At 36.7% G+C, this 25,869-nt stretch overlaps 1 protein-coding gene across 2 annotated transcripts in view; it reads right to left on the bottom strand.

The window, feature by feature from the left end:
* Positions 1-271: 271 nt before the first annotated feature.
* Positions 272-25,869, bottom strand: part of LOC136833729 (uncharacterized) — a 39,284-nt gene continuing 13,686 nt past the window's right edge. Inside the window, exons 3-8 of one of the 2 annotated variants that reach the window (XM_067095945.1) lie at positions 21,678-22,441; positions 20,226-20,456; positions 17,820-17,996; positions 11,919-12,110; positions 5,632-5,771; positions 272-2,888 (exon numbers count right to left, since the gene is read on the bottom strand). In XM_067095945.1, the coding sequence (XP_066952046.1) occupies positions 497-2,888; positions 5,632-5,771; positions 11,919-12,110; positions 17,820-17,996; positions 20,226-20,456; positions 21,678-22,441 (3,896 nt within the window). In that variant the 3' untranslated portion in view covers positions 272-496. The remainder of the gene's footprint in view (positions 2,889-5,631; positions 5,772-11,918; positions 12,111-17,819; positions 17,997-20,225; positions 20,457-21,677; positions 22,442-25,869) is intronic. The other variant, XM_067095946.1, reaches the window with a different exon arrangement.

The following is a 25,869-nucleotide window of genomic DNA, read 5'->3' as shown; positions in this document are numbered from 1 at the left end:
AGAGCAGTGGCAAGAATGACAACAACAAATTGGGAAAATGTTACTTTACCAACAAATGCACTCCAAACTAAGAATTACACATCAGAGTGAAGCAAATGAATAAAAAAATTAATGATACATCACAATACAAAATAAAAAGAAAGCACTAGGCCTGGAAATGAGTAATGGGTTTGAGACACTGTCCACACCACCAAGCATTTATATAGTTAAAAATTTTGTCATTTCAGTATGAAACGAAAAAATAAATTATTAGGTAAGTAAGTAGGCATAGTGAATTTTTTCTGTTTTTATGGATACGACTAAGCTATTTAAACTGAAAGGAAACATAAAGCATTAAATATTATTAACAATACAAAAGTACTGTACTGTACCTGATTTTGCTCCAAAGGGAAAGTTTTAATAAATGTAATTTTGGTGTTATATTAATATCACAAATAAACAAACTTCTGAAATATATACAATATACATCAAAAGTCTTCTCTAGATAAATTAAAAATTATTCTGTCTCTCCATCTAATGGTGCCATTCCTTGAGTCACATGGCATTTCAGGTGCCTATTATAATTCCCTTTACGACTAAAAGTCTTTCCACAAGATTTACACTGGTGAGGTTTTTCCCCTGTATGAATACGAATGTGAGACTTATAATTATAACTAGAACTAAATGACTTATCACAGATTTTACAGGTGTACGGACGCAAAAGACGATGGGCAGTTCGGACATGGTGATTCATATTAGTTCTGTAATAAAAGGTTGCATCACATAAACGACATGTATGAGTTTTATTTCCTGCATGTCGATGCAAATGATCCTTCAAGTCTGACCGCCTGATTATAGTCTTCCCACACACAGGACAAACATAGCCACATTCTCCAGAATGACGTGCTACATGTGAATTATAACCTGATATTGATGCAAAGGTCAAGCTACACACTTGGCAAGTGTAAGTCTGTCTTTGACTGCTGTGAATGGGCAAGTGTGCCTGTAATCCTGATGCTTTGCTAAAACCTCTCCCACAGACTGAGCAGCAATAGGCAAACTGACCTTTGTGTTCACCTAAATGTCGCTGATAAACAGATTCTAGAGCAAAACCCTTCCCACACACTTGGCACTTATATCGGAAGCGACCTGTGCAGATATCATGGTGAGCCTGCATATTGCTGCGATGGCTGAATCGGCGACCACAGTTATCACAACCAAAAGGCTGTTCACCTGTGTGAACTTTCATGTGCTCTTTCAAATTACGATTATTAGCTAATATTTTTGCACAAATTTCACATTTGAAGACATTTTTCTTTTTGGTATGGGCTTTCATGTGAGAAATTAATGCCTGTAAAGAGGTACATTCTTTTGAACAAGTTTTGCAGCTCAAACTTTCTTGTGCATGATTTTCTAGATGCTTTTTTAATTTAGCTTTTCTTAAAAAGATGTTATCACAAAGTTTACACTGGTATGTTTTATGAAGCTGAACATGCCTAGTTAAAGCTCTTTCTGAACTGAACTTCTTATGGCAAGTATCGCAACTAAAATGGAATGCATATGCTTTGTGTCTACGTTCAATGTGTCTTACTAAAGCTTGGCGATTTGAAAAAACTTGATCACACTGACGGCAAATCTGCAGCTTTGCGTGTTTTTTTGCTTTGATATTTTTAGTCAGCAATGTGGGTTTATGATATTCTGTGGCATCCTCAATCTTCCTAGATTCATCCTCAACTACATACGTAGGATCAGCAGGTGAGTCGTTGGTAGTAACAACTTCCTTTGCTTCCTCCTCTACAGAATTGCTATTCTCAGTAACTTCACCTTCATTATTCTGTCCTTGGTTGTCCTCAACACAAACTTGGCTACATCCTTGTCCAGATTTTTCATTTGGCTGTGGTTCACTATGTACAGAGTTAATATCTTCATATTCAGAATTGGCTTGACTACAAGAATTGGAGGGCACCGATATTTCTGTGTCTTTTTTTAATGCATCATCATTTTGTATGCCATCCTTACCTGAGGCTTCTTTTGGTGATTCACCAATGAGATTACATTCACAATCCTCAATATCAATATCACAATCACCAAAGCCAATATTATTAGCATCACTGGTACTTTGCTTGCTAACTGAAGGCTGCGATGGCTGTGGTGGCTGTGAAGGTGGTTGCTCAGAATGGGCAGTATTCTGAGTGACAACAACCTCCTGTTGTGCAACATTCTGTGCAACTTCTTGTTGTGCTACATGACTGATAACTTCTTGCTGCTGTACATTCTGTGGTACCACTTCTTGAATTGATTGGGTCTTTTGATGCTGGTGCTGGTGCTGATAAGCCAATTGATGCTGTTGATGCTGATGTTGCTGGTGAGACAAATATATTTGATGACTCTGCATTTGATTCAGTACATGCTGGCCAGCATGTTGATGTAAATGATGCTGCTGTTGAACAGAGCTGAGATGATGTTGTGCATTTTGTAACTGATGCAAAGGTTGTTGTTGGTTGTGCTGTTCCAACTGCACAGCTTGATGAATATGCTGCTGTTGTGCCTGGGAGTTCTGATAGTGCATCATCATTTGTTGTTGCTGTTGTTGCTGCTGCTGCTGCTGCTGCTGCTGCTGATGTTGCTGTTGCTGTTGTTGCTGCTGCTGTTGATGGTGGTGATGATGATGATGATGATGCTGCTGTTGTTGTTGTTGTTGTTGTTGTTGTTGTTGTTGTTGTTGTTGTTGTTGTTGTTGTTGTTGTTGTTGCTGCTGCTGCTGTTGTGGTTGCTGATGATGTTGATGTAGCTGCTGTTGCTGATGAATGTGTTGCTGATGCTGGTGCTGCTGCTGTAGCTTCCTGTAATTAGCCAGTCTTGTCCCATATTTTTCACTGGTATTTTCCACTTTGGTTATAATGTACTTCCTGTTAAAAGAAAATAAGATTACATAAAATTTAATAAGTAATTTTTATATATAACTGTTTTCTTTCAATACAAGCCTACCATTTACATCAGCCCACATTTGTGGTACTTAAAACCCTAGACACATCATTCCTGGATTATAAGAACAAGATGGCCTACTACCTTGATAGCTTCCATAAGAATCCCCATGGATCTTGGGTAAATGAAAAACCAACTCTTCATGTATTCACTCCAATCAGTGGAGTTTGGTGGGCAAGACTTTTGGTGTTAATTATGGGTTATTTAAAAAAAAATCATGCTAAATATATAATTGAAATTCACTTGAATCATCATTAAGGAGGGTGGTAAAAGCTGCTGAAGAAAACTTAGGTGACTAACCAGAGCCAAGGATTCAATGTACAATTCAGGGATTGAGATTGACAAGAAGTCAAAGGCCCTCCAGTGTACAGAAGATGTTATGTTACAATTGGGAGCCTCACCGCTAACTTGTAAAGTTTTCTTCTTGATTTTCCATCCCACTAATTCCCATTTCTTATGTCTTTCTGATATATGTGAACTGAGAAAAAATAATAAAAAATTACAAGCCCTGGAATGTCACTAAAAGATTATAAAGCTATTAGTACATAATGATATAACTAAATTAAATTTTATATATAAAAACAAAACATTTTATTCCAAGGATTTAATTTGGTCTTAATATGGATTTAATTCAAGGAAATTGACTTTCTTAAACTATCCTAAATCAAGAAGGAAGTCCAGCAGTACTTGTGATCTTTGGATGTGATATTCAATTTCAAGATCTACATTAACAAGATTAAAAAAAAAACACTAAAAATTACTTGTACAGTTAACTTCATGATTTCTGATGCACATCACAGCAAGTTACAGAGACATCTGGCAACCTCACAATGTAGCATGTAGTATCTCAAGCAAATGACAAACTTTTGACAACACTACCTGTGAAATAGTCACCAAGCATGTAAACATGACAAAAAGCCCGTTTATAAAATGAAACTGGGGAGTTATCAGATGTCTCATTAACTTTCCAGGATGTGTACTAAAATTCATGAAGCCAACTGCTGCATAACCTCTTGCCTTGTTTTCTTCAATAAAATGGGTCCAATAACCATAATACCATCATCAACATTGGTTCATCGACCTCCATCATGCTGTGATGTATATTTTTGCAGCCCACCCATCCTTCAAGTTTGGATAATTCATAATGTCACAAACCTCTTGCCTTGTTTTCTTCAATAAAATGGATCCAATAACCATAATACCATCATCAACATTGGTTCACTGATCTCCATCATGCTGTGATGTATATTTTTGCAGCCCACCCATCCTTCAAGTTTGGATAATTCATAATGTCACACTAAGATGATGGAATTAAAAGTAGCAGATGCTATGTGGATGTAGCAGATCATATAGACATGTCTGAAAGTAACATTTCTCACAAACATAACAGCTTTTCAAAGTTTCAATTTAGGAATGTTAGAACAGCATTTTTGGAGACAACATTATTCTAGATAGAGATGGAAAATCACCAAGGTACTGGCTGACTTACCTGTCCCCAAGTTCTACTCAAAAGATTTTGCTGGTACCAGAAGGATGGAAGATCTTGGCTTTCTGCTAAATGGCTGTAAAAAGAACAGTAACTGACCACTTATGGGACAATGTGTATCACTCATTTCATGACTAAAAACTGGCATCAAAGGATAAATGAGAATTCTCCCTGGAGTTCCAAAATGGATATGACAAAATACCATTGCAATCCAAAGATCTTATAGCCAAAGCCCTTATGTTGTACTGGTCCTCTGAATGGTAGTGTCAGCACTGGACCAAGACCTTAATCATCTTCATGCTAAACTATCTAAAGAAGACAAATCAAGAGGTCTTACAAGAAGTGCAAAAGTTGCATAACCCTGGAAAGTTAGATCACACAGACTTTCCAAAAAGATACAACCACAGACACAAACTTAACAGTAAACATATCTGAGTCCTCATTAGATAAAGAGCTGATACAACAACCTCTCAAGACATCAAAATGTACTCGAAAATAATTATTCAAAACTAAAAGACTGTCCACTAAAAAAGGCAGTTAACCAAATGTCCTCAGATGCATGGTTTTCAATCAGCATTCTGCTGCATGACCAGCCAGTGAAGAATAAGAGGAATTTATTTTCTATATGTGGTTCGGATTCAATAAGCTGTACTAGGCCTGGTTCTTTGCCACGTAAAATAAATCTAACCTTCAGGCCATAGGAGAGCTGTTAATCAGCTCCTCACTGGTTAAACTAGGAAACACTGTCTTGCCTATTTTGACACTGGTTCTAGAAACATTGTAGTGAGTTGACATCACTGTTCCTTGCTTCTTCATGTACCATACCCTGCCTTCCAAAGCCACAATACAATTTAAGATACAGCTAATTTTTTCATAGGGACCTGAACTGTAATTGTATGTTACCCATCAGTTTTTCCATATGTTGCAAGAGTAGATAAATAATTCAACCTTAATTCATCTTGATAGTAAACTACCATTTGGAATTTTTTATTGCATTATAAAATATGGTTTGTTTATCAGTAAAAACACATCCACTGTTAAGTAACTATACTGCAATGTTCATATCAGTATAATCAACTCAACCCTTGTAAAACAAATAATTTAAACTCTGAAATCCACCCAATAAAATTTGGATAACTATGAAATCAGTAAAAGACTGCTTACAAAACTGTCATACTTACCTGTAATGTGCAAGACGGTGCTCCAATATGTCTAACTCATTGATAAGGTGAAAGCACTTGCTGCAAATAGCAGTGGAATGGAGAATATCTCTAGGCAAAATGATCCCAAGCAGAGCACCAAGTTTTTCTCCAACACTTACCTAAATTTAAAAAATACATTGAATAAACTATAAAAATTAAATTCCTTCATAATGTAAAATTTATTTGTCCATACAAACCAACAATCAGTCATGTAACAATCTTTTTATATCTTGTGTACAAAAGAAAACAGAATACAGTAGCTGACAGTGACTGTTCATGCATGTGCCTCCACCCACTGGCTGATATTTGTTCTACATACAATGAATGTGACACAGCAAGAATGAGATGGGAAGGTGGTGGTCATAGGTTTATAAAAAAAAATGTTTTATATTGTACAAACTTAATTTGCCTTATCCATACATACTTACCATTCATATAATTTCCAAAAGGCAATTTAAAAAAGGATGTCAAGAAGTTGAGTCTCAGCCTTTACATGAGTCGGATGAAGACAAAAGACCTTTTAGGGGGTAGTACAGGTCAGAAACCATGTGTCCAAAGGCAATCTCGCAGGAAACAGTAAGTACTATATTTGAACACACTTGGAATGAAGCAAGCAGAAATTTATCTTCAAGTATTATAATTGAAACGGCTGAAATCTTAATAGTATTCATCCTGAAAGCCAAAGTGGTTGAGAGACCTGAACTCAAGAATAGCCACTCTTACCTGGCTAGCCATACTTTCAATCATCATCATAATCATTTTAATGTCGGCTTTTCACTTCACATGGCTTAGCAGTGAAAATTTTTAATTCCATGTATATTTTGTAATCCTGAGCACCTCTTGACTCCACATGTTACACCTGATGCATGCACAAAGCACCACACCTTTTTCACAACAGCTGCATGGCCAATTTCCTGAGTACTCCTTTCTTTGCTTCCTTTCTATTCACATTAGGCTTATTTTGCTTACTGACTTTCAGTCCTCTTCTCTCCATTCCAATCTTCCAACATTTAAACATTTCCAACATCTCTTTCCCAGATTCTGTTGTTAGCAATAGGCTATCTGTATAAAGCATCCCCAAAGGGTTATCTGTACCCTCTGAAGTCTCTTCCATTACTACAATATGCAACAAAGGCCTCAGCACTGACCCTAGAAGGGCACTAACATTTATTTCAAATACTTCAGATACATCTGCCACTTCTTCCTTCACTCTAGCTCTTATGTTATGGTAGAGTAACATCATTAGCAAAATGAGTTTTTCTAGTACTCTTTGCCCTTGTGTCCATTCAATTATTTATATCAATACCTTGTTATATACATTCTCAAGGTCCATATATATGTGATATAATCTCTTCCCCTTTATGTGGTACTTTTCCTTAATGGTTTCATTTTGAAGAATGTCTTTGTTGTTGATCTCTCTGGCATGAAACTAAACTGACATTGTCAATTTCAACAATTTTCCTCAACTATTTGTCCTGCACATTTTCCAACTTTTTAAACCATGCACAAGCAGCCTGCTTCCTCTATAATTTCCACACTGCAGTGCATCTCTTTTTCCTTTGTACAGTCATACCCCAAACTTACGCGAGGTTAGGTTCCAGAACCCCTCGTGCAAGGCAAATTTCCGCATAAGTTTGGGACAGTCTCTAAAAATGCTAATAAATGCTTATTTCTAAAGTTTAAACACTAAATATGACCCTAATCATGCTCCTAAATTATTAAGCTAACTTTTAAATGAAATTAAAGTTACTGTAATATCATTTAAAAGTTAGCTTAATACATTACCCTTAAAAAAAAGATATAAATGGTTGACATAAAAATACTCTAGAGAGTTAGAAGAGAATTGCTGTCTCTCTCCCCTTCTGACCACTCTATTTTCAGAAGTCTTCTCAACTTCTTTTTAATAACTTCTTTATTCTACATCTCTTTCTCTTTGTTCTGAAATGCTTTTTCATGAACAAAGTGTTTTTTTTATTTTGACTAATACATCTCTTAGTTATTATGTCTCTATGTTTTAGAACGTATTTGCCACATTAGCGCTTTACACTTCATAGTCAGTACAGGTAAAATTAGATCAATTTAAACTATATCTTGTACAGGTAAAGATGTACAGAGAAATAATAAGTTGTAAAAATGTGTGAGCGCTAACTATGAGAGAGAGAGAGAGAGAGAGAGAGAGAGAGAGAGAGATTGAGAGAGAGAGAGAGTGAAATTTATTTTATGGAGACAATTACGAGGAGACAGAGAGAATAAACGAGAGAGAGACAGAGAGGAGACAGAGAGATAAAGACAAGAGAGAGAGAAGCTATTCTTACGTTAGATATCAAAAGGTGGAAATTCAGTATTTAACTTTTAAATGAAATTAAAGTTACTGTAATTTCATTTAAAAGTTAGCTTAATACATTACCCTTAACAAAAGAAATAAATGGTCGACATAAAAACAGTGTGTGAAGATTAGTATCCTATTTCTCTCTCCCCATTCCACCAATCTATTTTTAGAAGTCTTCTCAACCTCATTTTGAAAAAGTTCAATAAGACCATCAGGGATGGTCTTGACTGCATGAAAAAGGACTCCTAGCCAGTCCGAGGTGAAGACTCCACAAATCAATGCAATCTTCAATCTTCTTGGCTGGTGCTCTCACCACCCAGTCCAAGAAACTGAAAGCTTCAAACAACTCAAAGAGGTCTTTGACAAGGGGGTGAAGGTATGTCGACGAAAAACAATTTCCACCCGATTTAAAACAACATCAGGAAGAATGCACCTGGTGGAAGAAAGAAGCCTCCTATGGATCAAGTGGAAGGGAGGAAAAACGTAGGAAGCCTTACCTTGTTCCCTTTTAGCAGAATACCAAACTTCAATCTCCTCGAGTGCCTTCCTAGGAGACGAGGTAGGTGAGACCAGGGCTAGCAGGAGCCAAAAAAGGGTAGGAAAGCTCACCAACAAAAATTGAAGGACAGCTGCATAGGCTAGGAGACCCATGGTCGGAAACAGGTGCTTGGCACTCCGAGCAGGATATTCATACTGAAGAGTTGGCACCGGGCACTTGGGGCTGGCACCGGGTGCTCGGGGCTGGCCAGGCTCGGAGCTCAGGGCTGGCGCCGGGCCGCTCAAAAGCAGGTGCCAAGCACTCGGGAGCTACCGCTGGCCACTCAGAAACTTGCGGCAGATGCTCAGGAACTGGTATCAGGCGCTCACGAAGAGATGGGCGCTTGAGCGAAGACAACAGGCCCCTGAGAGGGATCATTGGGCACTTGGGAGCCAAATACTGGTGCCCAACAGAAGTAAGCCCAGGAGAGAATTAATCCGAACTATCCCACGGGCTGCAGAAAGGATGAGGGCTGCACACGGCTCCTTAAGCCACTAACCGGGCAGCAGAGAAAAGTGGCCAGCATCACCTGCATGCCTCTTCAATGGATGAGATAAAACTAAAAAAAAAAACCCTGCATAGCTTCCAAGTCCAGGCTGGACTCTTGAGAGTCAGACAACTTGACGCATATCCACAGAGATGCCTTTCCAATGGCTCTGTCAAAGCCTGGGAGAGATCAACAGACTCGATTGAGGGGGTGACTACTTGTGTGCAAACCCCACCGGCCTCCCTTGGACTTACGGTATGTCTTCTCCCAGGTTTGGGGGAGTATGACAGGGACCTTCGTCTCAGAGAACCAGTGGGGCAAGCAGCCACCTCCTCCACTTGCATAACACTTTCTCCTGTCAAGGTGCCTTTCTGGTGGCTGTCTGCCGACACCTGGGAATACACAACAGGTTCAACTGATGAGGGGACAACTACCTGTGGGCCAACCCACTCAGCCTCCATCAGACTTTCAGTATGTCTTCTCCAAGGTTTAGTGGAGTATGACAGTGACCATGGTCTACGAGAACCAATGGGACAAGTAGCCGCCTCCTCCACTTCACTGTAATCACTACTTGGTTAAATTTCTTGTTAAACCTACACTCGAGACTGGCAATGGCAAGGTTGGAAGTAAGGGTGCCAGGCGCTGGAATAGGTGGATTACAAGTACGAGGGCTACTAGCAGGAGAAAAAGGTGGGAAGGGGGGAAGAAGGAAAAGTAGAGCTATCTTCTAACCTAGGCTAGGGTAGAATTCTAGGCTAAAGGAAGCTCAATCTCGGCTCTAGAGGCCACTTTCCTTTCTATCCCTCTCTAACTTGTCTAGTTGAGAATTAAGTCATTTCTACTCTTGCTAAACATTACATTTAGCACAAGTTTTCTCCCTACCATATTTCTGCCCACTACATTTACTGCAAATTGCATGAGAATCATATGAAGATATGATTAACCTGGTTTTGCCACTTTTGCTACAATAGCAAAAATAGGAGAGCAAAAATAGGAGAACTTGAATCAGACATAATAATAACCAAAGAACTAGAAAAAATTATCCTGAAAGCTATTAAAGCTTGAAGACTACTAAAATAAATGATAATACTTCACTGAAATCCAGCCATACAACCAAAAATCAGTAAACAAAAGCTGCAGCAAACCCTGAGGTTTTCTGCCAAGTCGTTTTCAGTACTCCGTTGATGGGTGGGGCTTGTTACCTACACTAAACTACCAAAGTACTACTGAAATTTTTTAAATAAAGGCTGCTGCATTAGCTAGAAACTATTAACTATGCAATTACCTGGTAAGTTACCTATATGAAACTCAGTGATATTGCAATGCAGAGACCTTTCACAAGTGAAACTTCTGTTGCATGTGCATAACCTGGGGATTGTCTATTTATACTTTGGGAGTTATGCATGAACCATTCACCACCCAAGGATCTGCTCAATCACATGCATATAAATTATCAAGATACCCTGTCTGCACTCATATAATCATGCATGCATACTGTATATCAGGAGTTCTGGATGAACCATGGACCACCTGAAGGTTTGCACTACCATTTGACAACAGAGCATCACAATACCCAGCAGCATGTACAACAGCAACCTGTTGCACATGAACCTCCTGTCTGCAAGTGTACAATCCAAGAGTCCTTTGCACACACAAAATGACAAGGTGGAGCCAACTCTTCTCCACATACCCTAGCATAAGTATGAACAGGGAAAGAGTCTGGGACACTCCTCATGTTTTGAAAAGGAAACAGGAAACCACAGGTTCACATGCTTACTCAGAAAAACTGGTAATAACCCTAACTGCAGCAGACATCCCACACAAAGAAGCAGCAGCAAAAGATGAGGAGGAAAAGGAGAAGAGCTCAATGAGGCGGACAAGGAAGAGATGCCTGCTTGCCTTTCTTCACCATACTCCATCCACAAGTCTTATCATCTCAGCTATAGTGGAAGATATGTCAAGGCAGGAAGTGGTGTTGGCAGAGTAAGGCCTGAGCTCCATACTGTGGAGATTTCTCCAAAGGCAAAATGATCACTACAGATGGCTCAACAGCACTGAGTTCCTTAGCAGGAGCAGCAGTAGGAACAGATGTGAGACAGGTCACAGTAGGAACAGATGTGAGACAGGTCACCCAGAACACTGAGGGGCAGAAACATCTGTTAGCATTCCAATGAAACCTCCTATAAACCACTGCTCATGATAGTCATCTTTCTGGAGGCCAGGCCATGCAGAGGGGAATTTGTCTCTCAGGATCTCAAGTTGGTGCTAATGGGAAGACATTTGCATGGTAGTACTCTTATTTAATGAAAAATGTGCTTGAATTTGCAAACACAATTTTTGTGTGGTAACTATCCTCTAAACATGTAGCATCTTTCTGTGGCTCACTGATGAAGTTCCATTAATTACTTTAAATGACATGAGGCACTGTCTCTGATATCTATGAAATCATTAGTTTCTGTATTTTACTTCTTATTAATATCCATTCATTATCTACCAACCTAGTTGTCCAACTTCCTCATCCTTTTCTTGCTTAATTTTCCCCTTTCCATTTAAAACAAACCCTTCATGCCAGCTATAATGTTATTCAGTCACCTGCTTAAACAATTTTTGTAAACATAATATGTGCATCATCAAACTACAAACAGAGTATGTATTGTACAAATAAGTATTTTTTAATGTGGCCTATCAATGAAAAAATAATAAAAACATGCATAAAAAACATGAGCAGAACATAATTATTCCATACACTTTGTTCTAAAATCAAGAATTAGAAATGATTTTTAAAAATTTTATAATCATCAAAAATAAAATACAAAACTTAAGCACTGGCTAATAATTAACTTAGGTTTTAGCATACTGCATTTCTGTATTCTCAATTATTTTTTTGTGTAGCAATGGATTAGTTTACTTACTTTTGACATGACAGTAGTTAGTGTCCATGGAACGTGATTTAGTTGGTGCATTAGCTTCAACATTACTCCTTTTCTCTTGCACACCATCACTTTTAGTAACAGATGCATCACATATGAGACAAAGAGTGCTGCTGCCAGCAACTGATGATGATGGTGATGAATCTGGTCTTTCTTTTGGGAAGGGGTTCCCTGCTGAAATGAAAGATCGTTTCACCTAAGTACACTTAAATGAATTGCTGGAGCATTAAAAAATACACCATACAAAAAATGCTGAAGATTATAAATTAGTATCCCATTTAGACAAGCATGATACTGTCCTGTAAAACAATATTACCAACATGCCAGTGAAGGACAATAATTCTAGCTCTACTCGGCTATCACTAGAAGGCAATATAATTCTTTAGTGCAGGAAAAATACATATCGAAAGACAACTTAATCGAGCAGTTGATGCATATATTTCAATGGTGATTTTCTTCTAGTTTTCATACTAGCCATTTAAATAATGTGAATTTGGTAAATTGAGATAGTTTGTATTTTCTTAAAATTAGTATTTTCTCAAAATTATTATTCATAGGTATGAGTATAATATGAAAGGGTTACAGCAGAAAGTCCTGACAGAGACATTTACCATCCTAAACTCAAACCAAGGTACCATGTATGAAGAAAGACACACATCTTGTTGAAGAGGAGTACAAAAAATACAAATGAAACTAATACAGTAGACATAAAAATAAACTCGCAAGCATGGTGTAAATAGATAAATGCACCAATCACTGCACAAATCAGTTTAGTAGTTTGAGTAAATGCTTTTTAATGTTAAAGATCTTATATTTTTGCACATTTAATTTATAACAAAAATAAATCAATCATACCATGGAAATAATAATCCTACCACAATCTATTTGAATGAATTTTAAATTAACCAAAATACATCAATACGTACACATACAAAAAATTACAAATATCTTAAAATATAAAATACTATTCATTTAATATAAAACTATTTTTTAAAATTTTCAATATAAAACTAAATTTTAAACATTTCTACTTTCTCAGGAGCAAAACCTGAGACCTTTTGCAAATTCAATATATTGTGTCATTGTACAATATACATTAATTCAAACAATTAGTCATAAATACACATAACATTAAGGTCTTTACCATGAAATAAAAATCTCTGTTCCATTTCATACATATACAGGCAGTTCCCCCTTACTGGTGGCAATGATTAACAGCGATCCAGTTTTACAGCACTTGTCTGGTGATGCCAATAACTGGCTTTTCGGCGCCGATCTCCGCTTAACAGTCCCAATCTACGCTTAACGGCAACAATCTCCGCTTAGCAGCAGCACCAATCTCAGGTTAGTGGCACCAATATCCGGTTTACGGCGCCATTAAGTGAATTAGTGCTAATATCGCCGATTTTCGGTTAGCAGCGATTTTCAGTTATTGGCGCTCGGCCAGAAACAGAGCCCCCACCATTACCTGGGGACTGCCTGCATAAGTACCTATTTAAGATTTATCAAAATTCCCTTTGTCACTATGCAAGACATCTACTACTGGTTCAAAAAGGTAGACTAATAGCTATCAAAACCTGTTTCGTCCTTTGTGAATCAAACTTGTAATTAGATGGTATGCAAAACAAGTAGCAAACACTAACTCTAAAGATAGTCAAACATGGCAAAACTGGAGGGTAAAGTTCATGGAAAATGGTCGAACAATAATCTTAGCCAAACAATAATCTTATGTTGAAGGTGCAAAACAACTGACAATTAGGGGTAAAAACAAAAGATAACACTCTTTCAACGTTGCTGACAGTCAAGACCACACAAAATGTTCACAAAAATTAGGATAAATGAAGGATCTAAGACAAAACGAAATAATCAGAGTTGATGGTAACTCGCAAGAATTCCATACTAGCTTCGAGCCATGTTAACGTCAAAGTCATCAAAGTGTGAAAGCCGTTACGACAATATCTAGTGACTTATGCTCTCCCACCTAAAATTCTTAGGCTTCCCATATCATAGAGAACGCTCTCGTGGATTTAACTAAATTTGCTCAATCTTCCCTAGCTTTCACAACATTGACTGCCATTGATGCCAGCTAGCTTTAAACACTACGCAATACAAAATGAATTTGTAGAAACTAAATTAATGACATTTAACACTTATGATGATGCAATAATAATTCTGTTCATCAAGGAAAACGAGTAAATGTTGTCATCATGATATGGAGTAACAACCAGTAGTCCCAACTCTGTCTTCCAGATCTCTATGAACGAATCCATCTGAGAAGTTCCAATTACTTCCAACATATATGGTTTTGTTAAATGTAAACATTTCTGTTTTGCAGATTTAACTTATATAATTTGCATTGTATTTTCATATTCTAGAGTAAATTTAACAAGATTATGTGTTTTTGGTAAAAAAAATTATAAATTCGACCAATGAAATCTAATGAAAACTGTTTATTCACGTGTATCATCTGGCCTTCTGTTTCTACGTTTGGCTCAGTTAAATGTCAGTACTTTCTCGTTAAAATGAGTCCAGGTTGAGAAATAAGGATACCATTAACCCTTAAACGCCGAGCCTCTATTTACAAAAACGTCTCCAGTATGCCGCGGCGTTCTGTGAGTTAGCGGAAAAAGTTTTTTTCAAAAAATCACAGCACGCTTAGTTTTTAAGATTAAGAGTTCATTTTGGCTTTTTTTGTCATTGCCTGAAGTTTAGTATGCAACCATCAGAAATGAAAAAATATCATTATCATATATAAATATTGGAATATATGACAGCCGAAAAAAAAACTCTTACATAATTGTATACAAATCGCTGTAAGCACAACGGTTAAAGCTAATGAGTTAATTTTTTTAGTTGTATTGTACACTAAATTGTGATGATTTTGGTATATAACAAGTTGTAAAACGATCAAAGCAACACAGAGAAAATATCACAAAATGATGCATGAATTGTAATCGCGGACGTAAAATGTTTTAAAAATTCACCATAAATCGAAATATTGTGCTAGAGACTTCCCGCTTGTTGAAAAATGAAGCTAATTGATTGAATATTACTAGACTGTAAGTGTTTTAGCTTACAATTGCAGTTTTCGACCATTTCGGTCGAGTTAAAGTTGACCAAAAGTCGAATTTTTCTATTTATCGTGATTTATATGAAAATATTTCAAAACTGATAAAAGCTACAACCATGAGTTATTTTCTGTTGTATTGTACATGAAATTGCACATTTTCATATATAAAACTTTATGTAACGACTAATATAAAACGGTGCAAATATTACGACAACGAGAAGAAAGAATTTCTGAGATGTTCAGCCGAGTTACCGCACAGACGTAAGGAAAATGTTTTTTTCAAAAATTCACCATAAATCGAAATATTGTGCTAGAGACTTCCAATTTATTGCAAAATGAAGGTAAACAATTGAATATTACTAGAATGTAAGAGTTTTAGCTTACAATTGCGTTTTTTTACCATTTGATTCGAGTTAAAGTTGACTGAAGGTTGAAATTTTGGCAGTTATCGTGATTTATATGAAAATATTTCAAAACTGATAAAAGCTACAACCATGAGCTATCTTCTGTTGTATTCTACATGAAATTGCACACATTTTCATATATAAAAGTTTATGTAACGGCTAATGTAAAACGATGCAAACATTACGACAACATGACGAAAGAATTTCTGAGATGTTTGGCCGAAAGTTACAGCGCAGAGCGTAAGGAAAAAAGTTTTTTTTCAGAAATTCACCATAAATCGAAATATTGTGCTAGAGACTTCCAGTTTGTTGCAAAATGAAGGTACATGATTGAATATTACTAGAATGTAAGAGTTTTAGCTTATAATTGCATTTTTTACCATTTCGGTCGAGTTAAAGTTGACTGAAGCTTGAAATTTTGGCAGTTATCGTGATTTATATGAAAATATTTCAAAACTGATAAAAGCTACAACCATGAGTTATTTTCTGTTGTATTGTACATGAAATTGCGCACATTTTCATATATAAAACTTTATGTAACGGCTAATATAGAAACAGTGCAAAATTATGACAAAATGACGAAAGAATTTCTGAAATTTTTGGCCGAGTTACGGCGGGCATAGGAAAAAAGTTTTTTCAAAAATTCACCATAAATCGAAATATTGTGCTAGAGACTTCCAATTTGTTGCAAAATGAAGGTACATGATTGAATATTGCTAGAATGTAAGAGTTTTAGCTACAATTGCATTTTTCGACCATTTCGGTCGAGTCAAAGTTGACCGAAGGTTGAAATTTTTGTAGTTGACGCACGGTACGTCCACTTGGCACCCAACAGACAATTTTAGTCGACGTATGATACGCCCAGTAGGCGATTTAAGGGTTAATAATCCTCTTCATCATTTAAATCACTACACCTGCTTTAAATTCTTGTCGTTTTTTATAGGGTAAGCCAGTAACTGGTGTGCATAAATTAAGTCTTTATAGAACTGTTCAAAATGAAGCATACGCTCAACAAGAACCCCATCCATACCTGAGAGATCCTTAAGCTTATGGCCTTCTCCTGGGGATTCAGTACAAATAAGAATTTAATTACTGCCCTACAGAAAGACCTCCAATCTTATAACATAGCACCTAGCAATGTTTTTATGCACTGCATAGATGTCCACATCATTTGCATTACTCTTCAAATTAAATATTTATCATAAACTGTCATATATATAAACGTCTGGGACAATTTTATTGCTATTCACAAACTTATTTCTCCTACTACCTTTTGAGTAAGAGCTGGTATAGTGTTCTAATGTGGAAACAAAGGAAATTGTGAGTATTGATGTAAGTGCTTTAACCAAGCATGGCTCATTAAAAAGGTTGTTTGCCACAACTAACTACAAAGATGTAGGGATATAGAAGACTATTTTGATATCAAAGTAGTCTTCTAAATGATAGCACCAAAAAACTGTCACTAGAAAAAATATCAGAAAAACTGCATTGAAGATACTGCACTAGCATGATACAGTACTTTGAATATGCAAGGTGACAAAAACTCTGAAGCATGACCACTTACGTTCCAAGAGTCTTGGAAACTAGTGGAAACTTACACAACATAATTTGTTTTTTGATTTATTCAATATGGTATTGGCTGCTATATACATAGACCAGAAAATTGTGAGAGGAGTCAAACATACAAAGAGGTGACCCCCTAGTGCACATCCAATGACACTCGATCCTTCAAAGTCCTCGCCAGTGGCACCTATTGCCAGTTACCATTGTACAGTTAAGTCAATTCCAGTCCACCAACCTCTCCTTACTGAGAAAGTGTAACAAGTCCAGTAAGGAAGACCCCATACATGTAGAAACAGGAGACAAGAGGCTAATAGGGATAAATGGATCTTTCATAGAAAAAGGGACTAGAATCATTTACCAATCCATCACTTCAACAAGAGATATAAACTGGAATATGGGAATTGAGTAGATCATTAGTGGACCACCATTTATATGGGTGTTCTGATCTGGCAATAGTAACATGGCTGGACCTGCTGGGGTTAATAGTACCACATAAATAAAAAAGAATCCCATACCGAATGTTTGACCTAAAAACACAAACTGATCATTAATACATGCATGCTGCAGGAATAAACTGGCTCATTCCCAAGACTAATCTGTTTAAGACTATCTGACTAACCTCCAATCTTTAAAATGCAACAAGTAAGTAGCATCTTTTCCTATTCGTACTGCTAGGTAAAGGCATAAGTATCATTTGGACTTACATATGCACAAAATACTGCAATTATATAATTTTTTTCAACATAAAAATTAGAAATCATCCTTGCCTAAATTACAATGATCCTTGAATACACTTCAAAGGTTCTGAAAAATGGATGATCACAATATTAAAAATGAAAGGTTTACCTTTGTGGCCTCTACAGCTACAACAGAACATGGTACTGATGGTACAGTGGGAGCTACTACAGCTGTTGTTTCAGATTGATGATCTCTTTCAGTCATAGCACTCAATTCACAAGACTGACATTTGCTGGCTGATTCTTCATCTGTTGTTTCTTTCTTGTAGGTTGAGTGTGCACAGTGCTGAAAAACAAAATAAAAAATTATATAAAACTAACTGTATAAAAAAACAAACATAAACTAAAAAAACAAGGTAAGGGACACTATCATCAAACTTGCCTTGTAGCAACACTCAAAGCCTCAACTATACCACACCTATGGAACAGAAAATTTTTACATGAAGTCTGGCCCCTGCAGTTGAAAATAGTTTTATAACTGCCAATTTCTGATTTACAATCCATGATCACCATTAGATGAAACCTTATCAGCTAATTAGAGGGCCATGCTAGAAAAAATGCCCTACAAGTCATAGATGATCATTCTATGGGCTCCTCTTCCTGGTTAAGGCAGCTGGAGGGTTGAGAGCAGTCACTGACCTCTCATCTCAAAGTTAGTCCTCAGATTCTGTTTAGGATGGAAACTCAGAGTTCCATGTTAACACCTACTGTGTAGACAACTTCATGATTTTCACAGAACTGAAGGATGTGCATCTGTAGATACTTGTTCATCAAGAATCCAAGAAATAGCTCTACTTTATCCATGGGGGGACTATTAGTTAAGAACATTTTCAAAGATGTTCACTCACATTTTCACCTGTCTCTGCTTGGGTCCCATTCATTCAGAATTCACTTGCTGCATAATCTTGATGACTAGTTGATCTTTGCACCCCCAAAGCAGTTATTTCAGAATACATATCACCTGGGCATGCTAATAGATCTGGAAGCAGCAAGAGTTCATCCTGAAGGCTCAAGTCAGCAAGCTCAAGGTCATAGGGAAGTTTATATCACAACAGGAACCACTAGCTCATCTTTGGCAGGTCACCCTCAGTCATCTGTCATCCATGGATAAGCTTATGCCTCAAAGTCAGAAGCTTCTGCACTTCCTTGAGTGGTGTCAAAGCAGCAAGGGTTCCCTACTTCAGATTCCCCAAACATCTGGAGGACCTGATCATTTCAGTTATGAGGACCAGAAGTAACTTTTATATGCACATCAATGTACTGGAAATGCAAATGCTGGTGGTGGTGCTGGCATTGCAAGCACCTTGCAATAGGCTGATGGGTCACTCAGTGGTGCTGATAACCAACAACACCCAAATAATGGCGTGCGTGGACGGGAGGCGGGGGTGAGCCTCCTTCCCTTCTGCAAGATAGCATAGAAGATACACAAGTGGGTGGACTGTCAATCCTCAAGGCAGACAGCCAGGCACATTCTAGGAAGAGGAATATGGTGGCAGACCAGCACATTCGTAAGAGATCAAGAATAGTGAAATAAACTCAACAAGCATCTTTTTATTATTACTAGTATTAAGTAATTTAAAAAGTCCACCGAGTTGCATTCTAGACTCTCATATGGATCACCCAAAGGATTGGTTATTGAATGAGGTTGAAACTGGAAAAAGATCAGGTTAAAAATGTTTACTTAGATGGGAAAAGCCATAATTAACTAACATTGTTTAATTCATAAAGTGATTTCAAGAAGTTGGTGGGTGGTTATAACTAACATTAAACACCATGCCTCTTCCTCTGTATGTCAAAATTCAAAGCACATTGACCAAAAGTTTTGAAAAACACCAAAATTATGTAAAACAGAAGCAAATGAATAAATGACTTCTTATTTTTTCAATTAATGACTATTTTCTAAAAAAAACAAAGAACACCATTCCAAGTTCCTTAGCATAATTCAGATATGAAGTTTGCCCACTCATGGCCATGACAAATCACTCCATGACTGATGATTCTGGATGATACAGAAAAAGGAATGAATAAATGGAAAACAAAAATCTTCAGTCTAGTCAGAAACATAAGCATTTCTCACTGAGACTACCAGAACTATGGGGCGTCCATGAGGTGCCAGTGTCTCCCCAACTTAGTTTTGATAATTATACGATTATAAAGATGAACAGTGCCCCACTCACAACTTGTATAAAAATCTGGATAGTAGACACTATCATCCAGAAGATGAAAGTACCTGTAAGATACTAGTTTCATTTGTGAATTACAACAGGATAATCTGTATAATTTAAACACATGGATTGTGTAAATGCACTTCTTACACCTATTACAAGCTAACACATGGAGATTATATAACAATATGATCAATGTAAAATATAAAAAATTACCCTAAACTTCTGTGAGATATTAACAAATGTTGATGGTATGGGTATGGCACAAATACATTATGAATATGCTTGATATTTCTCAGAAGTACTTTTACAGAATAAATACAAAATCATCTCGGTAAAATTTTGCTTACTTGTACATGGTGACCTGATATCGTCTTTGGCTGCTGAAGACATTCTTGTGAACTGATAGAAACAGATGAAGAACTTGTTTCAACACTATGCTGTGTTGATGTATGAGAATAAGTAGTAGTAGATGTTTGTGCAGAGACAGGAACATTAACACTTGCAGTTTTCATATCAGATGACTGATGTACATGCTCAAGTTGCCTGGTACTATTTTGATTTACTTGATTTTCACATAACTGCAATGGAAGCATGCAAAAAAAGAACAGTTAGACCATGTAAACTCTGCACGAACCAATAAACGAAACATCACATTCAGTATTTACTGCCTAAGGGAATGTGGCTAAAATATTGAGATTTATCAGGCATTTGTTAAGCATATTTTCCAGATGTTCATGGGAAGCCATTGTAAGTGCCACTAATGTGGTTGGACCCTTAATCCCTCTATTGCATGTTTGTTGGGAATAACTGTCTGTAGGAGACTTGATATGAAGTCATTTGGACATATAAAAGCATAAGGGGATAACAATCAAACAGAAAAAGAAACATTAACATGTCCATTTCTATGGTATCAGATTCTACTATAGTGAGTGAAGCTACTGACACTTCCTTCATTTTTCCCAAGCTCAGATAAATAGGAAAAGTTGAAGTCAGGAAGGGCATCCATCCATTTAACACCTGCCAAAACAAATTCTGGAATGAGCCATTGGAAAAGGCAATCCAATTACCAAGTTGGGGTTGCTGCAGCAGCAGCTGGGCATTTCTTCCTCCACTACTTTACTTAAGCTAATTTACAAAAATTGAAAGTAAAAAATATTGTATATGTCCTCAAGTACATACACTTACATTGTAAATACTCCTGGACAAATATTAAAAAGTAGCTAACCCATGTACTGTTCAATACCAAAATTCAAGTTCTTATCTTTTTGTCTTAAAACATCAAACTGTCAATAGTATCAAAAGAACTACACTTATCTCACATCATTTATGTCCAAGGAGGCTAATGATAAAGATCAAACAGGAGAATTACTGGTAAAATCCACTCAACACTCTTCAAGCTTATGACATAGATTATAACTGGGTACAGGTACAATAAAAAAAGTGAAAATACAAGGTTAGATAAAGATCACAGCTACTCCCAATCTAACCAATGACCAAATGAAAAAATGAAGTAATCATTGGCAGCTGAAATGGGATTTTCCCTAACAAGGAAATATTTTACATATCTTACATCATTAAATTTATTATACCAAGCTAAATGTATTTATAAGTCTACTTCCTATAAAAGGCATTGAGGTATTTAATAAAGTGCAAGGTTGTACCTAACATAGCCCCATATTTCCAGCAATAAAAGGTGAACATGGGAAATATACAAAATTGGCAAGAGAATATAAACTGCTTTTTACATCAGAAAACATTTCATACTAAATATAAACATATAAGGAACAATAACTGCATACCTGAGTGTTTGAGCGATTGGTATTGGTCCGTTGTTCAGAGCGTCCTTCTAAGCGGTTTTCAGGAACCTGCTGGTAATTCAGAGGTGTGAGGTATGGAAATAAGGGTGGAATTTGACTACCATAATCATAATGAGAGCGTGATACTGATGAATCTCCTGTGGTGACTCCCATATTCATGTTGACGGGAATAGCATGACTAGAACAGCGAGGAGAGACCTTGACTTGAGAAGTATCTATCTGGTTATCCTGAGAATGGAAGTTTTCTCCACTTACTGAAGAACCTCCCATTGTTCCAACACTCATTCCTGGAACACACTTATTCCAGGTAACATCTAGTCGACAATCAGCATATGAATATGTGTAAGGGTGTGCCATATGGTTAGGTGGTGCAGCAGATCGTCCTGATGTTCCTGATCCACAACCTCCCATTCCATCCCAATTTCGCCCTGACCCATCTTCACCGTATGTACTCATGCGAGCATAGTCATCAAAGTTTCTCTGATCATGGGGTCTTGTAACCTCCCCTCCACAAGGCGGGTATGAAGAGGAATTGTAACCCCCATCGGGCTGCAGCCGACGCTGGCACATTTCCATGGCGTAGTGACGAGGATCAGGAAGATCACATGCTTTGCCACCATGCCCTAATCCTACACCTTGCCTTCCAGGTTGGCCAGACTCTTTGTATGCATTATCACCTGTTCCAGGTATGATGTCAGTTAGGGTTCCACGCATACTCTCCGTAAGAGTTGTAAAATATGATGAACCTAATAAAAAAGCACAAGCATTAAAAAAGTTTTATAAATAAGATTTTAAAATATATTAATATTAACCATATTAAATAATAATAAACTACAGATCATGGCCATTGACTGACCACCTAAATTTAAGTAACAGAAAATCCTCATTTATCCATTCTTTATTAATATGGAATCCCAGATTATCATGATGAACATCTGAATCTGCAACTGGAATTTCAATGCGGATTCACTGAAAGTACTTCTTTAAAAATAAAACCGAGGTAAAATTTAATAATGACTCAAAACTATAAAGGACATGAAACTATCAAAATTATATTGAAACTGAATGAAAAGTAACATAAAATGGAATAAATTTACCTGTACACACTTCTTAGCAGCAATACAGTATTGTACACATTTTTTTCTGAGCAAACAGCATTTTTCCCAGATACAACAACCTGAACTCTTTTATAAGCTAATATCTTCAGTACAGTGGCTCTGGAAAGTTCTGTCACACTTTTCAGTGGATTTCTTTCACCAAAAGATATTTTTTCCTTTTTAAAATCACAGAGAAACCAAACTTTATAATCAGAATAAGGTTAATATCCATATAAACTGTATAATATATACATAAATTTGGCAGAAAAATAACATGAATTAACAAAATTTAATGAAACATTTTGAAACCCAAAACTATTGTTCTGTAAAATTAGAGAACTGATGTATGGAGCATGATGATCTTCAAAATCTTAATAACTGTGAGCATTTACTTTTACTATTACATTCGAATATTTATGGATAAGACTTAAATAATTAAATTAATGTCGATTTCTAAACATATTCATTCCAGTCTGAAAAAAAAGGAATAATATTTCCTCAGCCGATCAGTCTGAAAAAATCAAATCAAAAGTCCTTTGCTTACCCCATACAAAAATCGTTAAAAGAAGAAGACGACGACTTGAGTGACAATGTTCATTATGACATCACTCATCGTGTGGGTAGGAAAACAAACCATTTAACATAAATCAGTAGACTGTCAACTTTATAGAGATGGGTCTTCACTGTTTGCATCACAGGAACACACGATAAGCTTTAATTAAATTAAATGAAGAAAGGGTTATGTGGGTAAAGGGTGAATAAAAAAACTAATACAGTATGTAGAACTTAAACAGGGTAGACTGACAGTCCAATTAAAAAGGTGTAACTTAACCCTATATCACCTGAATTATGAAACCGTGTTTTTATCTTTTTACTAGCATGGTAAAACATTGCATAAATGCCATCAATTTTCATAAAACATTTTTTTTTTATATTAGATAAACGTTACGAAATCGTCATAGCTGTCCTTTAAGCCATAGGATACATTTTGAGTAAAGTGTTCATGATATCCTTAAATATTGCTATAATATTTACTCAAAATTAAAAATAACAAGGAGAGCATTATACACCTTATTTTTTGGAAAACCGTGATATAAAATCAAGTTAATAACAAAAAATAACAAAATTTCATTTAGCTTTCTCTGGTTTTATTAATATAAGTGCTGAATGGACTATTTAATACATAAAATATTTGTCCTTTGTCAAAATCCTTTTTTTATTGATATAAGTATGATTAATACATAAAATATGTACTTACAAATTTTTGCAGCAACAAAATTTTTCAATTCCTCTTAGTACATGCAAAAGTTTGGATTTGTATGCATCCAATAAAATACCAGCATAAATGAAAGAGCAGGGTTTTGTGTATGTTACTGTATTTGAAAATAAAGAAAACAGTTCTTTTCTTTGGTGATATGCAAGTGTACTTTGCACTTTGGACAACAGAAAACTGGGGCACTTTTACAATTAGGGTTCTTGTCTCTTCCTCTAGTCACTACCACTAGATAATGGCGGTAACCATCAGTTCTGATGTCCTCTCCAAGGATGGGTCTAGTGGCTAGGAACTGTTTCTTTTTCTTTACAAACTGGGAAATAATTCTCTCAGCAGAGAGTTGACCCCTTATCCTAGTCATTGCTGTTTTCCCTCCAAGAAGCAGTGATTCTGCCAAAGTAATTTTGAATTCCTGAAGCATCATCATTTTCGGTATGTCTCTGCAATGTCTGTGATGAAGCGACCAACAGTTCACAACTGTTAATCAAAAAATTGAAAAATGTGGATTCTGAACCTAGAGTGGTAAGCTCCATTAAATGGGCCAGTTCATTCCCCCCTGATGAATGAATTATTTCTTATGAAATTACTCTTTAACAGCTGCAGACTATGGGATCAGGTTCTGAAGCCTCAGATTTTTTCGGGCCAGCCCCATACCTGTTTCAGCTCATTCATTCAGAGGCTTTCTGCTGATACAAATGTGGACAACAAAGTGACTGCCTTATTGTCCATCCATTTTACCCACCGTACCTCACCATCATCTACCAAAGCCCTCTTTTCTTGGTGTGTACCCCTTCCTTCTTTTCCATAGCTTTGTCCTTATCAAAGGATACACCTGGTAGTATAGCAAGTGTTTTTACCCACAGGTATATACTTGGCTAAATGCAAAACTATATTCGAACTGACTCCTCAGTCTGGTTCACGATCCACAGGTTAAATTAGCTCTTTGTATATCATGAAATCATACATAATACCATCTATGTGGATATTAAATAATAGGTCTACAAAATAATAAAAAGTCTTAACCATTATCATGGCATTCATCTACAATTTCCCTGTTATTTCTTTTGCTGGAATCTTGTATATGCCAAAGATGTGTATTTGAGGGTCCTGGTCTAAGTTCATGGGGATCGACTGGGTCATCAATTAGATGTGTCCTTTCTAGCTATCAAAATCTGGCATATAATCACTCTCTAAAAGGTAATTGCAAACTTGCAGCTGACTCTGAAATGTGGGCCACTGGCACAGCTCTTTTAACTCCTCGACCAGAAGAAACAGCACATCAGGACACCACTTGGCTTGCGACCAGTGAGGAACCACGAGTAATTACTAACCTGCAAAGAAGTCTGAACAATGAAAAAGTATAAATGTACAGGTTATCCCAGGGATCTAGAACTAGAGAAAACCAGAAGTTTTCCTTTGAACCTGGTCATGAACAGTTCAAGCATAAGAAACCCCATAACTTGGACAACTTCTCTGCTAATTGATGATGTAAAGACCATTCCATCCCTCAATCTGAAATAGTGACCAAGTTGATCTGTAATAACATTTAGTCTGCCTGGAATATATTTTGCAGTCAATGCAACAACTTGGCAACCCAACTACTTGTGCATATACAAAGCCAACTGACAGAGTCTGGGGCACTGCCATCCCCTACAACCCAGTTTGTTCACACAATCCACTACAGTCATGTTGTTGCTCATCAGCACTACCTAAAGACCTCTCAACTAATCTTGAAATGCTTGCAACACAGTCACACTGCCTGCACCTTTAGAACGATGATATACGTACATACAAGGTGAATCCT

This window comes from Macrobrachium rosenbergii, chromosome 52 (genome assembly GCF_040412425.1).
Source record: "Macrobrachium rosenbergii isolate ZJJX-2024 chromosome 52, ASM4041242v1, whole genome shotgun sequence".
Classification (NCBI taxonomy): Eukaryota; Metazoa; Arthropoda; class Malacostraca; order Decapoda; family Palaemonidae; genus Macrobrachium; species Macrobrachium rosenbergii.
The sequence above is the reverse complement of the archived record's forward strand: the minus strand, read 5'-3'. Positions and strand labels throughout refer to the sequence as shown.